Genomic DNA, 14,520 nt, shown 5'->3' with positions numbered 1-14,520 from the left:
ATGACATCTGTAACTTAAAAACAATGACAAGTTCGAAACGCCTGAGAATAAGCGTTATAAAAACAATTGAATATTTGGATACTCTGCATTTCGTCAGAAAATACAGATCGTTTGAAAGTGGTCCCATTTTACTTGTTTAGTGTTCAAAAGTGTCTAACATTGGTTAAATACACGATTTCACCATTGATATGATTTTGCCAGTGTTAATAATAAATAATAGATGTATGGAAATTTTTTAGAGCGTCATCTTTTATTAGAACGATTTAAGCTTCGGGTTAGTGCTATAATATAAATATACCATTTGGGTAAGTTATTGGTGATCTAATAACTGTCTATGTTTTCTTGATTTTATATTCATTTACATACAAATATAATCGGTAATTCATATTTACTTTATATATTTACTAGTGTAAATAATGCGCTGGTATCAATATTACCCTAGTCTGCTGTACTGCTGTAGGCTGCAATGTGAACGACTGTGGCGCCCTCATTAATTTTCATAACAAAATAGACAAGCTGTACACCATCGCGCTGGAATGTTTGTGCATCAAATATTTCTAAGTGACGAGGACGTTAAAATAATTCAAGCACAAAAATTCTCCTTAGGATCAATAACAAAAATCTAACAATACCACAAACCTTACCATCTACCTTTTTTTACCATGTGTCGATCTATCTGCGTTATTACTGATGCACTTTTCGATAAAGTCATAATACAGAATTATGTTATAAATAATGCAAGTCTCATCATCCTAGAAAACTTGGATCATAGTCCATATTAAAATTTCTGATTTTCTAAACTAATAATATTTAATAATACATAATGGCGTAGCGTTTGGTAAATATAAATATCCAAAGACAAAAGGAGTTTGTGTCACTTGTCAGAACTCAGAATGAGTTATCAGTACTGTCAAACTGACGTTTCGTCTTTACGAATGTATTTTTGGCTTTTGTATTGATTGAATTGTTGCTGGTCTTCGAGATTCTGAAATATTTTGGCCAATATTTGTATCCTCTTCAGTAATGTGATCACGTTACTAACTATTCATAAAAATTTTGAAATGAATTATTAAGAAATCGTGCATTTTTCAACATGGATATAAAATTTATGAAACCAATACAACCTAAGGTCTTCAAAGCAATCAAAGATCTGGATATTGAAGCTCTTAAGAATTTTACACAAGATGAAATGAGACCTATCATACCATGTTTGGTTCGAATGGCACTCATTGCACCACTTGACACGACCAGAGCTTGTGGAGAAGCTAAGAAAGACGTGCTCACGCTGCTCGCCGGTATTGACTTGGTTAATTTCATTGTTTCACTTTTATCTATTGAATTTAATGCATTAGAAAGTGACCTGAAGAAAGAACAACAAATGAGGTACCTAATTATTATATTTTTTATAATTTGTTTATTACTTATTTAAACTTACTTAGGCTAGATTTTAACTGTAATAAACTTCTGTTTTTAGATTGAAAAATGGATCACAGTGTACTGAAACTTTCTTGATACAAAGTATAAATAATGGCATCACTAGTGATTTTGAGCAGTCAGACTCTCCTCGGAAAGTTCGTTTGGTTTTATCAGAGTTGTTACTGATGCAAGCACAGTTGGCTGAGTATAACCAAAACAAGAATACCAATGTAGAATGTGGTGTGAAGCCATCAGAACTGTTTGATAATGATGTGTACCTGGAAGAAGTCACCGATGTTATCAACATCAGTCTTGCAGAACTGCCAAACTTACTCAATATTATTGACATTGTTGAAGTGTTACTTTATGTTAACAAAGGCCCTATTATAATATCATGGGTACTGGCAAACATGCCTGATTCTGTACAAGAAGGTAATTATTAATTTTTTTTCATAAACAACATAAATGTGATGCGAGTTCAATTCCAACTGAACTATAATTTGTTTTGTTATAATAAATACTAATGTTTATGTGATTACCATGGGACTAAATGGCAACTAAGGGATATACTTAGTCTTGTAAAAATTAAGGCCTGACTTTGTATGTATACAACATGCTAGTTTCTTCTTTGTGAAGTTGTGAATGTGAAATAGTTTATAAATGCACACAATACAATACAAAAGGTTTTGAATTCTAAATTATGACTTATTATTAACATGAATCTAATAGCAGATTTCTGATCTGAGAATCTCATTCAGATTAGGGCCATGGTTATCATTGACATTCACAAAAATACATTCATTTTCCTTTGTGGGGTTGATTGAAAACTATGTATGTTAAGGGCTCTATTCAATGTCAAATACTTGATGGACCATTACTGAAAATGATTCTTGATTCCTATGGAGAAAAACGAGAGTCAACAATTTATCCTGTAATTATTTTGATTTCAGTGGCTGAATCACTGGTGATGAATGCTGATCGAAGTGAAGAAGGTGGTATTAGAGCTAAAACTCTGACCACTCTGTGTGCTGCCTGTCCCCATTTAGCAGCAGCTGTTAGATCGAAAGCCGCATCAGCATCCCGGCTGCCTTCACTGGTCATCACACTCACCTTGACACATCACCAGGATGACTTGGTAAGATACCTTATTACTCAATCTCTTTTTACATAAATATGACCAATGTTAATATGCTTGGAAACATAGCTACATACTTTGTTTTGTAATTGTATTTATGTGTGCACAGGTTTCCTTTATGTCTGGACTCCTACTTGGATCTGATCAAACAACAAGAGCGTGGTTTGCGACATTCTTACGTAACTCCCACAAAAGAGGCAAGGGTGATGGCCATGCAGCGTTAACAAAACTAAGGCAGGAATTACTGATCAGGCTGAAAGATGCCACTGCAGGTGTTGAGGCATCAGCTCTACTGAGACTCTACTGTGCTCTCAGGGGGATTGCAGGAATAAAGTTCCAAGATGATGAAGTAGCTGGACTATTGAGGCTTGTCACACAAAAACCACCACCAACTCCAGCTGGAGTACGATTTGTGTCCTTGAGTCTCTGCATGATTCTAGCCTGTCCATCTTTGATGGGTAAGTAATGAAAACAATATGTTAGAATCTGAACAATAAATCTTTCTAATCTGTACCATTGTGAATGTATGTTTGTAATGTTGTTAAGACAAAAAAAAGCATGAGTCTGGGAGAGAGACAATCTTCAAATTTTTAACCCCAAAAAACTAGCAATGCACTTGTAACGTCTCTTATTATTTCAAGTGTCCATGGGGGCCGTGGATTGCTTACCATCAGGTGATAAGACTGCTCGTTTATTGGCATATCCCATAAAAAAATTAATGGTTTACAGAATTTTTAACATCTTGCATATTAATGAACTATATTTTTTTTCTCAGCTGCTCCTGACCATGAAAAAAAGGCCATAGAATGGGTGCAGTGGCTAGTTAAAGAAGAAGCTTACTTTGAAAGGTAACTAATGTGTATTGATTTACTAGTGAACCGCCCCAGCTTTGCATGAGTGCAATGGTGATATATTATGCATGTATTATACATATAAACCACTCTATCTATTAAAAAAACCGCATCAAAATCAGTTACGTAGTTTCAAAGATTTAAGCATACAAAGGGACATAGGGACAGAGAAAGCGACTTTGTTTTATACTATGTAGTGATTAGTGAAAGTCGATGTAAATGTAATTTTGCACAAAATATCCACTGTTCTGTAATGGATTTTATTTTTGTTACAGTAATTCTGGGGTAACAGCTTCGTTTGGTGAAATGCTATTATTGATTGCTATTCATTTCCACTCTGGTCAATTAACAGCCGTCGGTGAACTAGTATGCGCCACTCTTGGCATGCGCGTACCAGTTCGACCTAATGGGTTGGCAAGAATCAAACAAGCATTCACTCAAGAAATCTTTACTGAACAGGTGTGTAATACTTTTTTCTCATATGTTTTAATGTCTCAACTCATCTTTCCCATACTCATCTAATTTTTTTCTATATTTTCAGGTTGTAACTGCTCATGCCGTTAAAGTACCGGTAACAGCGAATCTTAATAGTAATATACCAGGTTATTTACCGGTTCATTGCATTCACCAACTTTTAAAATCTCGAGCATTTTCTAAACATAAAGTCCCCATAAAAAATTGGATATATCGTCAAATATGCAACTGCACAGCACCCTTGCATCCCGTTATGCCAGCCTTAGTTGAAGTGTATGTCAATTCTATACTTATTGTTAACAATAAGGGCACTAATGAATATGTCAACAAGCCCATCATGGAAGAAGAAATTCGGAAAGTATTTAGAAATTCTATATTTGGTGCTAATTTTGATGTACAGAGTAAACCATTTGCTCCAATGGAAATCGATAATGGAGAAACATCTACAGAAATTAACATAGAGAAACCAACTCTTGCATCACAGCTACTCTTAATTTACTACCTACTATTGTATGAAGATGTACGACTAGCCAACACCGCGACACTCATGACTAATGGACGAAAAGTAAAGAGCTACTCTGCAGCTTTTCTATCTGAGCTACCAATAAAATATTTACTCCATCAGGCTCAAAAAGACCAGATGAGTTACGGTGGATTATTCAGTCCCTTACTTCGCTTGTTAGCTACGCACTTCCCACAACTGTCTCTGGTTGATGATTGGATGGACGATCAAGTTTTTGGCGATTCAAATCGTCATCAAGTAGATATAAATCTTTCAGAAATGGCTATAAACGATGCATTCCAAACAATCGAAGAAAATCCCTACAAAACTGGAAAGATCTTGAAAGCTATGCTTAACAAGAATCCTACAGACATATGGCCTTATGCTGAAACATTTGTAAAGTATTTCAAAAGTGTACTTGGGGATGAAGTTCCGCGACATATTCAAGAGTTATATCACGAGGTATGGTTACGACTCAATACAGTACTGCCGCGTTGTTTGTGGATAATGACAATCAACGCCTTACTCGATATTAATGGGGGTATTAAGAATGTAACCATCACCCAAGAGAATGTATTGGTAGACCCTTTACAAGTGTTGCGCTGCGACAATAGAGTTTTCAGATGCGGGCCTATTTTAAAAATAGTATTACGGATACTCGAAGCAAGTTTAGCTGCTTCTAGAAGTCAACTCAGTCGACATTTATTAGATAAACCTTTGCTTGAAAAAAGTGGACAACTCAATTCAGATGCTGAAAGAGAAGAACTTAAGAATGCTTTGGTCGCAGCGCAAGAAAGTGCCGCATTGCAAATATTATTGGAAGCATGTTTGGAAACAGAAGAGGACGAAGCCAAGCCTGAGCTGATGTGGTCTCTTCGTGAAGTGAGAAGTATAATCTGTTCTTTCCTTCATCAAATATTTATATCAGAGCCATCTCTAGCTAAATTGGTACACTTCCAAGGGTACCCTCGAAAATTGCTGCCTGTGACAGTTCAAGGAATACCTTCCATGCACATTTGTTTGGATTTCATACCAGAACTTCTTAGCCAGGCGGCACTCGAAAAACAAATATTTGCTGTAGACCTTGTATCCCATTTGTCTATACAGTACGCCTTACCCAAGGCTATGTCTATTGCAAGATTATGCGTCAACACTTTGTCGACATTGCTATCGGTTCTCCCAAGTGACTTGCGATTGGAGTTGTTCCAACCGGTTCTTAAATCTTTAGTAAGGATTTGTACCGCATTTCCATCGCTACTAGAAGACATAACTTCGCTGCTACTACAACTCGGAAGAATTTGCGAGTCTCAGGCATCTCTAGGCCATTGTTGGAATGATACCAGTATACTTGGAGAAGGAGCTTATGTGCCTTCTGATGTGCAACCTGATACTAAAGTTTTGGTTGCCGAAGTTTTATGTAGGGATATCAAAGTAACAATGTCTGAAATTGTTGAAAAAGCGTTATTGAATGACAAACTGTATTAAATTAATACTGAATGAGTGGATATCATGCCACATTATTATAAGTTGAATTATTTTATCCATGGAATTTTATTTACCAAATTCAAATAACAAAGTTGACACATAGCTTTTTAGAAAGCTTTTTAAATCTATAATTTTTAACCGATTAATATCATGCTAAGAATTAAATACTGTTATGGTGAAATTAATTCGTCACACAGGTAACCTCAATAGTAATGGCAATTTGGGTTACAAAAATAAAAGATGAGATTGCTTCTTAGTACATTTAATACATTACAAGCAATAAATTTGATGGTTCAACAGAATTTTGTAATTCTAATTGTCTATACATCCAAGCACATTGATTTCTTGCGGCGTGGTTACCAATGTCGTGGTACAGCTGTGCCTAAAATATTAAATGATGCGTTTATGACTTGTTTAGTAAAGAATACATACAAATGATTTAAATATAAGTAGAAATAAAGCTTACCTGTAAATACCATGTTTGCAGTAATCTGAGATGCGCGCCGACTTTAGTAAAATTCTTTTTGACATTTTCTAAAGCCTCACAACACGACTGCAATACCTGCATCCGAGCCTCTCCACATGGAGCTGCGGTCGCAATCCGACACTTCGTGTACAGCAACATGGCTAAAATTTTAATTATGTACTTCCTCAAGCCCTACTTGCAAATCAATAATTACACACTATTGATTATGTTATCGGCTTACACACGAGCTGAGCTGATTGTAAACTGACACATGCGTACTGCCATCTGAACAGGTCTGCTCATACTGTTGTGGTTCTTTCCTCTAAAGACCACTACAAAATCAATTTGCACGGTTCTCTGATATTATCCTTTATTTGATTGTCTGGACTTTAAAACAGACTATGACCTCTGAGTTTGTTTCGGCATTTCTTCTCAGAGTAGTCGGATAGGAAATGCCGGCCTCATCTAATTATTTCAAAGATTGACGTGTAAAAGTGTTATTTTGTAACCTACTTGTAGAATTAAATATCATTTATCACGTAACTTTTACGTAACAGGTTACGTGAGTAAGCCGATAACATAATAATTAATTTTTAATTTAGTATATCTTACGAAAGTTATAGTAAAATCAATGATTAAAAATGTTCTACTTTACCTCTGCCCATATCATATGCACCACCATCTGCCATTATAGTAGGCAAAGCCTTCCTCACAAGAGATAAAGCATTCTTTGCACATCCCATACTTAACTGGACATTAGCTAAATGCATTTCAGCTGATGCAGCTAAGTAATGTAAATGGTATTCTTTTGCTAACCACAGGGCTTCATTGAGTTGCATTATATTTGTGGATTGTATATTACTGAATGAATGTTGGACTTGAGACATCAATATCATAGCTTTCACTCTCAGTGATATATAGTGCAAACTGTCATCCTCAGTCTTGCAGTAGTCTAGGATGTCATACAGAGACTCCAACGCTTCGGTAGCGTCTCCTTTCAGATAATACATCTCAGCTTTTAGGAGTTGACTCTCCCATCTATTGGATGATGCCAACTGTCTTATACTTTGTTCTGCTTCCTCCCATTTGCCTGAAACATTAGAATTGTTTAAAAGTGACCGTGCCGGTACGTGACGTGCGTAGCGTAGCGGTACGTACCGCGGTGCAGCGCGCGCTCGGCGTGCAGGCGCGCGTGCGGCGCGGGCGGCGCGCGCTGCTGCAGCGCCAGCGCGGCCGGCAGCGCGCCGCGCCACGCCGCCAGCTCGGCCGCGCCGCGCCACCCCACCCACTGCGCCTCCGTCACGTGCCCCACCACGCCGCTGCCCACGTTGCACTCTACAGACAATGTAAAGCACTTCATGTACTAGTTTAAGGTTTTTAATCAGAATCTTGATTTAGGTATACCTAAGAAGATATTATTATGTAATATCTAAATCTATCACATATCTATACATATATCTAAATAAGTATGAAATCTACACTTACTCGTGTTGAGATCAAGAAGAAGTTGGCATGCTACTGACGCCATTTCAGTTTTTCCGTAGAGGGCCCATAATGCGGCCGTGTTAGCGAGGCCTGCCATCGTCAGATCGGTCATCGAGTGCAGGTAATTGATGGAATCTCCTCGCATAATGACCTTTAAATATTAAAGCACAAATTATTGCTTCATAATCAGTTTATCAATACCGCTCACCCGCTGCTCGGCTCCTTTCAATCGTAGCGTAATATTTTAATTTCTTCCTTTATAAACGGACAAAAGGAATTATTCAATTAAAATCAGTAGTTCCGGAGATAACAAACGACTCTTCAACATTATAAACATAGTATAGATTTCTATAAAGTTAGTTTTAAACGAAATTAAAAATATCTTCTAACCTGAAAAATATAAGCAGGCTTGGCACCGTTAACGGCAGCGTGTTGAGCCAGTAGCTGTGCGGCGGCGGCAGTGTACCGCGGGTGTGAGGGCGCGGCGGCGGCGGGCGCGGTCAGCGGCGCGGCCGGCGCCCCCGGCACCGGGTCGCGGGGCGCGCGCGACAGCAGGGCGGCCCGGCGCGCGCGCCCGCCCGCCAGCGCGCCCCACGTGCCCGCGCCCACCAGGCACGCGTAATCCGCGGCCTCCTGCGCGCGGGCTAGAGCCTCACGCACTGCTTCCATGGCCACAGATCTGATCATATTACGATACGAATTAGAGCCTTAAAAACTATAAAAAAATAAGGATCTTACTCTATTCGACTATGTTTTTTTTATTGGTCGGTGATTATTTCTATACTTTAAAAAGAGGATCATTATACATATAAATACTATTATCACTTACCGGTGACCGAAATGGGTGTGCATTGCCGCCCTATTCAGTGCTGCATAACGGAAATTCTTATTCCTGTCGATGCCTGTGTTATTGCCTGATAGTAAGATCGTACGGTCGAAAAAATTGTATAGAGAGTCCTGAGCACCACTGAACTCCTTTGTACGAATGCAGTTTAAAAAACTCAGGAAATGCTAAAACAATTCAAATACCAGCTTAGAATCATTTGTGACTAAAATAATCAAATATGGTCCCTAAAGTCAATAAGAATGATGACAGTATGAAAATTCAGGACAAAACAAATTGTAAGCTTTCATTTGCTTCCTGGGGGTCTACTTTAATTCAATGGAAAACGAAATTTCATCCGAAACTTCGCTAATTTCGTACTGCAATTCCATTTATTACGAACCTTTATGAACAAAAATGAACGAATGAAGATAAAAAATAAAACGTTATTTTGAATAATTTCATTAGTAAATCAATAAGACCTACGAAAAATTTAACGAAACTTCGGATTCGAGAACCGGAGTAGGGGGGCCTACTTATTATTTAGTTAGTTGGTTATTCAAATATTGAATCCAATATTTTTAATAAACATTTTAGTCATCATCCTTTAAGGTACACATACAAACCAAACAAATGTATTTACAATATCTGCATATTCTGGTATATCATTCATTATTTGTATAATTGTTTTCTGTAACTGTCTAGGTGGCATTGCCTTCTTTTCATTAATTTGTAATAAATTTGCCTGTTGTGCTGTAAATAATTCTGCTTGCTTTCTCGACCACTGGCATTCTTCAAAACTGCTGAAATAATATTCAATACATTGTGTTTTTCTCTAAAAGGTGTAACTCTGTAAGTTTCATTTATATTAAATACATATTTTGATGTCACAACTTACTTGTCTCTGTCTATTATATTCATTCGCATTGAGAGCTCCAATGGTTTTGGTTCCTCAGGTATAACGGGAGATGTGGTTGTGGCCTGCTGATCCATGTTGTTTAGTTTCTACACAAAGTTTAAAACTAAATCATTTAGCAATTACAACATGCAATTAATATTAATAACAACAATACAATTAATTAAAAGTACCTCTTTACTTAATGATCTCATCATAAGACCAGGCCTACCCCTCTGGTAATATAGGCAGAATGACTTGTAAAGTGACACAACTTGCACAAAAGTAAGCTTGTCTAAATGAAGTAATATTCTTCTTAAATACAATCCTGGAAGATGGAAGTATAACCAATTAATTACTATTCTACTTATGTAATAACAAAGTAAATAATTTTGTACATTTTGTTACCTAATACACTGTATCTGGCCATAATACAAGGATTAGATTCAATCATCAGCTTGTCTATAGTTGAGGTGACACAGTCCGTCAGAGCACTAACGCCATTAACATAAATATTCTGGAGTCTAACACAAAAGTTCTGTAGATGAACACTGAGTAAATTATAACGTCCATCCGTTAGCAAAGCCTCTAACTCTTTAAATTCCATATCTGGGCACTGAAAACAAATACTATGAATAAATTACAAATATAAGTTCATTAAGAAATTAAATTCAGTTAGCTGGTTTATTCCAGAACTATACATGAAATGCATGTTCTTGCCTATCTATTGCATTCTATTCCTGAATAATTTTTCTTTTACATTTTAACTAACTAATTATGGTTTCACTATCAATGCAATATTACCTGAATCAGTTTAAGAGCCAGCATACAGAAGTCCTTTCTATATTTTGGTGCCACAGTGCAGTCCATCATTTTGTTTGCTGAAATAATAAATTTATAATTATAGTACTGACGAAGATGAGCTTATGACCTACCATTAAATCTGAGCACCAAGAGTCACTCTTTGTTTCTTGATTGCAGAGTCCAGAGATCACAAGTGTACCTACTTGCAGACCAGCCTCACAAGGAAGAAGTATATTATGTTCCTCATGTTAGACATCATCTAAATCATCAGTTATAGCTAGGAATCTGGTATAATGCATGATATATGGCAATACTAAATATTTACTATAACCTAATTAATGACAACTCTTAATAGGAAATACCAAAAAAGGCCTGTGTTATTTGGAATTGGCACAAAATTAGGACACTCACCTTCAATTTTCAGTAGACCGTACTCTCGTATAAAAGCTACTACCGCTATTTTATGAGGTGTAATATTTTCAATATTACCTTTGACATTTATTAATTTTCCAAAATCTACATTTTCACCGCCTACTTCCATCGTTTCAATAAAAAGCGTTAATTTATATTAGCAGAATATACTGTAATAATATGTAAAACTAATGTTTTGATTGAATATTTTGAAAACAAAACGTCAAAACTTCAACAGTAACACTTTGACACTTGGTGACACAGATAACTAACTTTAAATCTTGATAAGTTGACAAATACACAATACACAGTACCCAAAGAATTTAATAATATAGAGTAACTGGTAATTAGAAATAGTCAAGGATATTTATTTTAAACACATGATTTTAAAATAAAAATCATAGAACATACATTCTACTTCATGTTAAATTTTTGCCATAGACAATAATTTTAATAGATCAATGTCTAGGCCATAGAGAGAGATCAGAGATAATCCTCCCTATTACTTGTCTTTTGTCTATGCTTTTACTCCTCCGACGACAATGCATGTTGTTGTGATAACAATTTTATAATAAATAGATAATTTATTTTTTAATACTAATCGTACGATTTACGAAAATGCGGAGACAAAGTCTTAATTACTTATAATTTGGAATGGAATATAAGTGCAGTTTTAAGTTATTATTTTTGTTTTTTTAGTAATTTTACCAGTGGTAGCCATAATAATGGATAAATGTAAGGTTGCGTTTATTATCTCAGTGTTTTATGTTTTTGTATCAGTTGAAACTTCAGGTGTTACTGTTTATCCTGGAGATACATTACCTCATCATGGTCGTTGTGAACCTATTACTATTCAGTTTTGTACACAAATAAGATACAATCAAACAATATTTCCCAACCTACTGAATCACGCTAAACAAGAAGATGCGGGGCCAGAAGTCCACCAGTTTACTCCTTTGATAAAAGTTAACTGTTCACCAGATCTGAAATTCTTTTTGTGTTCAGTTTATGCCCCCGTGTGTACAATATTAGACACAGCTATACCTCCTTGTCGACATTTATGTGAATCCGCAAAACAAAACTGTGATGAGATTATGATAACATTTGGATTTCATTGGCCTGAGTACTTAGAGTGCACCAAATTTCCTGTGGCTACTGACGAAAACGTGATATGTGTTGGTGATAACAATATAACTCATGAGTCTAGGAAACACTCAGAAACTAAACTTCCTAAAGTGAACTTCAAAAATAACAATGAGAGAGACCCAACTAAACTTCATGGAGCAAAAGACTATGGTTTTGTGTGTCCTGTACAATTTAAAGTCCCCAAGAACTTGGATTTAGAATATTCTCTGAAGGTTGGAGATAAAACAGAATATGACTGTGGGGCACCTTGCACAGGAATGTTTTTCAGTGAAGATGAGAAAAAGTTTGCACGATTATGGATCGGCATATGGGCAACATTTTGTACTGTGAGCTGTCTGTTCACTGTTTTGACTTTTCTAATAGACACAGATAGATTTAGATATCCAGAAAGGCCTATAATATTCCTATCCGTGTGTTATCTAATGGTGGCTGCAGCATATGTTATGGGTTGGAGTGCAGGTGACAGTGTTAGCTGCCAAGGTCCCTTTCCAACAACAATAAGTGGTGCAAGACTGCCAAACATATCTGTAATTACACAGGGAACAAAACATGAACCTTGCACTATTCTCTTCATGGTGGTATATTTCTTCAGTATGGCTTCAAGTATTTGGTGGGTGATCTTAACATTGACATGGTTTCTGGCAGCTGGACTTAAGTGGGGCCATGAAGCAATTGAAGCAAATTCTCAGTACTTCCATTTGGCAGCATGGGCTGTACCTGCTATTAAAACAATATCAATTTTGGCCATGGGAAAAGTAGATGGTGAGTTGTGTAACTTATGTATTTATATTTCCTGCCATACTTCTAATTAACTGCCTCATTGCCTGAGTGGTAGTAAGTGCGACTACTGGGCAAGGGGTCTCGGGTTCAATCCCCAGGTCGGGCAAAGAAAAGCTGGGCTTTTTTCGGTTTTTCAAAAATTTCTCAGTAGTAGTACGGAGTCTGGAATTGTGCATGGTAAATGGCAATAGGCTCACCCCTTATTACTTGGGACATACAGCATAAATTGTGAAAAATTAGTGTAACTACATTGTACAGTGCCATAATGTGCCTCTGCCTACCCCTTCAGGAATAGAAACAATATAATTCTAATTAAGAAAATATTAAAATATCACCCAGATTTTTGCAAAAATTACAAACTCTAAAATGTAACATTATATGTGATTCTATTACAAAACTATTAAAACAACTGTGTACATAACTACATATAATGTCATGTGGATATTAATGCTTTGACAAATAGAATATTTTAAAGGAGTCTAAAAATAAAAATTATGTTGATACCTCTGATAGTTTTTATAAGTAACTTTAATATGTTGCTTATGAGTACAAAATTTCATTAAAATCGATGGGGTTCAATGCTTACTTGAAAGTTTGTATAGAAAATCTGTGGCACATAATTAAATACTTATATATGAACCCCATATTGATGTTATTTAATCATTATAAAATCTAATTTAGGTACATTTAACTTTCCCTAAATGCTCAGTGTTTTCCATTACTTTTAAATAAATACTATTTAAGTTATTTTTGTGTAATGTGCACTGTATTTTACGCAATGAAAACATAGATCCCCACTTTAAATTATATTTTACATCAAGTCACATATAATTTCTTCTTTTCAGGTGATGTTCTCTCTGGTGTATGCTATGTTGGACTTTGGGATGCGGAGGCACTGCGCGGATTTGTTTTAGCACCCCTTTGTGTGTATCTGGTGCTTGGAACTATCTTTCTACTTGCAGGCTTTGTTTCATTATTCCGGATTAGAACTGTTATGAAACATGATGGAACGAAAACAGACAAACTTGAGAAATTAATGATTCGTATTGGTGTTTTTGGTGTATTATACACAGTACCAGCATTAATAGTGATTGCTTGTCTTTTCTATGAACAAGCAAATTTTGATGACTGGATGGTAACTTGGCATCGCGACATGTGTTCTATACCTTTGTATTCTATTCCGTGCCCGTTTACACGAAAAGAAACTGACCGACCGAAATTTGAAATGTTCATGATAAAATACTTAATGACTATGATAGTTGGAATAACTTCCAGTTTTTGGATTTGGTCTGGAAAAACATTAGTTTCTTGGCGCCAATTTTTCGATAAAATAAAGGGAAGAAGAGTGGAAGCTTATGTGTAAATTACTTTGTAAATGAATCTCATTTGAAAATACATGATATTAAAATGGAACATTATTTCTCCCGCCGTTAATGAGGCAGCTAAATCGAATAAGGCAGCTATACACTTTTATCATGAGATTACTTTCATATTATTGAATCTCAAAATAAGGCTGAATATTGTAAATAGTTTTCTTTTTCATATTATTGTGTCTTAAATCTAAGATTATTTTTTACTTTTTTGTAATTATTTTTAAGAATCATTTGAAATAAAATAATTGTATTTTTAATTTGCATTTGTTTTTATATCTTTTCTAGTGTTTTCATGTCATGTGTCCATAAATATTTTCTTTTTTTTATGAGACATGCCAGTAATCGAGCAGACGTATTACCTGATGGTAAGCAATCGCCGTCGCCCATGGACACTTGAAATACCAGAGGCTTTACAAGTGCGTTACCGGCTTTTCGGGAATGGGGATGGGGAAGATTGGGAAGGGGGGAATTGGT

At 36.0% G+C, this 14,520-nt stretch overlaps 3 protein-coding genes across 4 annotated transcripts; 2 read left to right on the top strand and 1 right to left on the bottom strand.

Moving 5' to 3' along the window:
• The first annotated feature begins 896 nt into the window (after positions 1-896).
• Positions 897-5,918, top strand: LOC118272984 (integrator complex subunit 2). Its single transcript, XM_035589709.2, has 7 exons — positions 897-1,383; positions 1,475-1,848; positions 2,367-2,551; positions 2,661-3,009; positions 3,327-3,399; positions 3,678-3,861; positions 3,944-5,918. Exons 1-7 carry the CDS (start codon positions 1,094-1,096, stop codon positions 5,861-5,863), a joined length of 3,375 nt encoding a protein of 1,124 aa, XP_035445602.2. The 5' UTR covers positions 897-1,093; the 3' UTR covers positions 5,864-5,918.
• Positions 5,919-6,109: 191 nt separating this feature from the next.
• Positions 6,110-11,005, bottom strand: LOC118272985 (anaphase-promoting complex subunit 5). 2 transcript variants are annotated; one of them, XM_035589711.2, is made up of 13 exons: positions 10,748-11,005; positions 10,337-10,413; positions 9,941-10,148; positions 9,727-9,860; positions 9,536-9,642; positions 9,281-9,437; positions 8,644-8,825; positions 8,205-8,493; positions 7,815-7,965; positions 7,488-7,664; positions 6,985-7,419; positions 6,330-6,490; positions 6,110-6,245 (listed from the first exon to the last, which is right to left on the bottom strand). In XM_035589711.2, the coding sequence occupies exons 1-13, from the start codon at positions 10,875-10,877 to the stop codon at positions 6,126-6,128; spliced, it is 2,328 nt and encodes a 775-aa protein (XP_035445604.1). In that variant the 5' UTR covers positions 10,878-11,005; the 3' UTR covers positions 6,110-6,125. The 2 variants fall into 2 exon arrangements, with proteins under 2 accessions (XP_035445604.1, XP_035445603.1); XM_035589710.2 differs by having other exon boundaries at positions 9,281-9,440; positions 10,748-11,004.
• A 257-nt stretch (positions 11,006-11,262) lies between these two features.
• Positions 11,263-14,303, top strand: LOC118272986 (frizzled-7-B). The gene is made up of 2 exons (XM_035589713.2): positions 11,263-12,655; positions 13,519-14,303. Exons 1-2 carry the CDS (start codon positions 11,473-11,475, stop codon positions 14,034-14,036), a joined length of 1,701 nt encoding a protein of 566 aa, XP_035445606.1. The 5' UTR covers positions 11,263-11,472; the 3' UTR covers positions 14,037-14,303.
• The last annotated feature ends 217 nt before the right edge of the window (positions 14,304-14,520 follow it).

This window comes from Spodoptera frugiperda, chromosome 1 (assembly GCF_023101765.2).
Source record: "Spodoptera frugiperda isolate SF20-4 chromosome 1, AGI-APGP_CSIRO_Sfru_2.0, whole genome shotgun sequence".
Classification (NCBI taxonomy): Eukaryota; Metazoa; Arthropoda; class Insecta; order Lepidoptera; family Noctuidae; genus Spodoptera; species Spodoptera frugiperda.
Note: the sequence above shows the minus strand (reverse complement) of the source record. Positions and strands in the feature narration are given on the sequence as shown.

Coding starts and splice junctions, on each gene's coding strand:
- LOC118272984 (XM_035589709.2), top strand. CDS start 1,094: ATGGATATAAAATTTATGAAACCAATACAACCTAAGGTCTTCAAAGCA. Junction 1,849..2,366: donor GCCTGATTCTGTACAAGAAG/GTAATTATTAAT, acceptor TTTTGATTTCAG/TGGCTGAATCACTGGTGATG. Junction 3,010..3,326: donor AGCCTGTCCATCTTTGATGG/GTAAGTAATGAA, acceptor TTTTTTTCTCAG/CTGCTCCTGACCATGAAAAA.
- LOC118272985 (XM_035589710.2), bottom strand. CDS start 10,877: ATGGAAGTAGGCGGTGAAAATGTAGATTTTGGAAAATTAATAAATGTC. Junction 10,414..10,747: donor CGGTCTACTGAAAATTGAAG/GTGAGTGTCCTA, acceptor TTATTATTTCAG/CAAACAAAATGATGGACTGC. Junction 6,491..6,984: donor TGCATATGATATGGGCAGAG/GTAAAGTAGAAC, acceptor TTAAAATTTTAG/CCATGTTGCTGTACACGAAG.
- LOC118272986 (XM_035589713.2), top strand. CDS start 11,473: ATGGATAAATGTAAGGTTGCGTTTATTATCTCAGTGTTTTATGTTTTT. Junction 12,656..13,518: donor GGCCATGGGAAAAGTAGATG/GTGAGTTGTGTA, acceptor TCTTCTTTTCAG/GTGATGTTCTCTCTGGTGTA.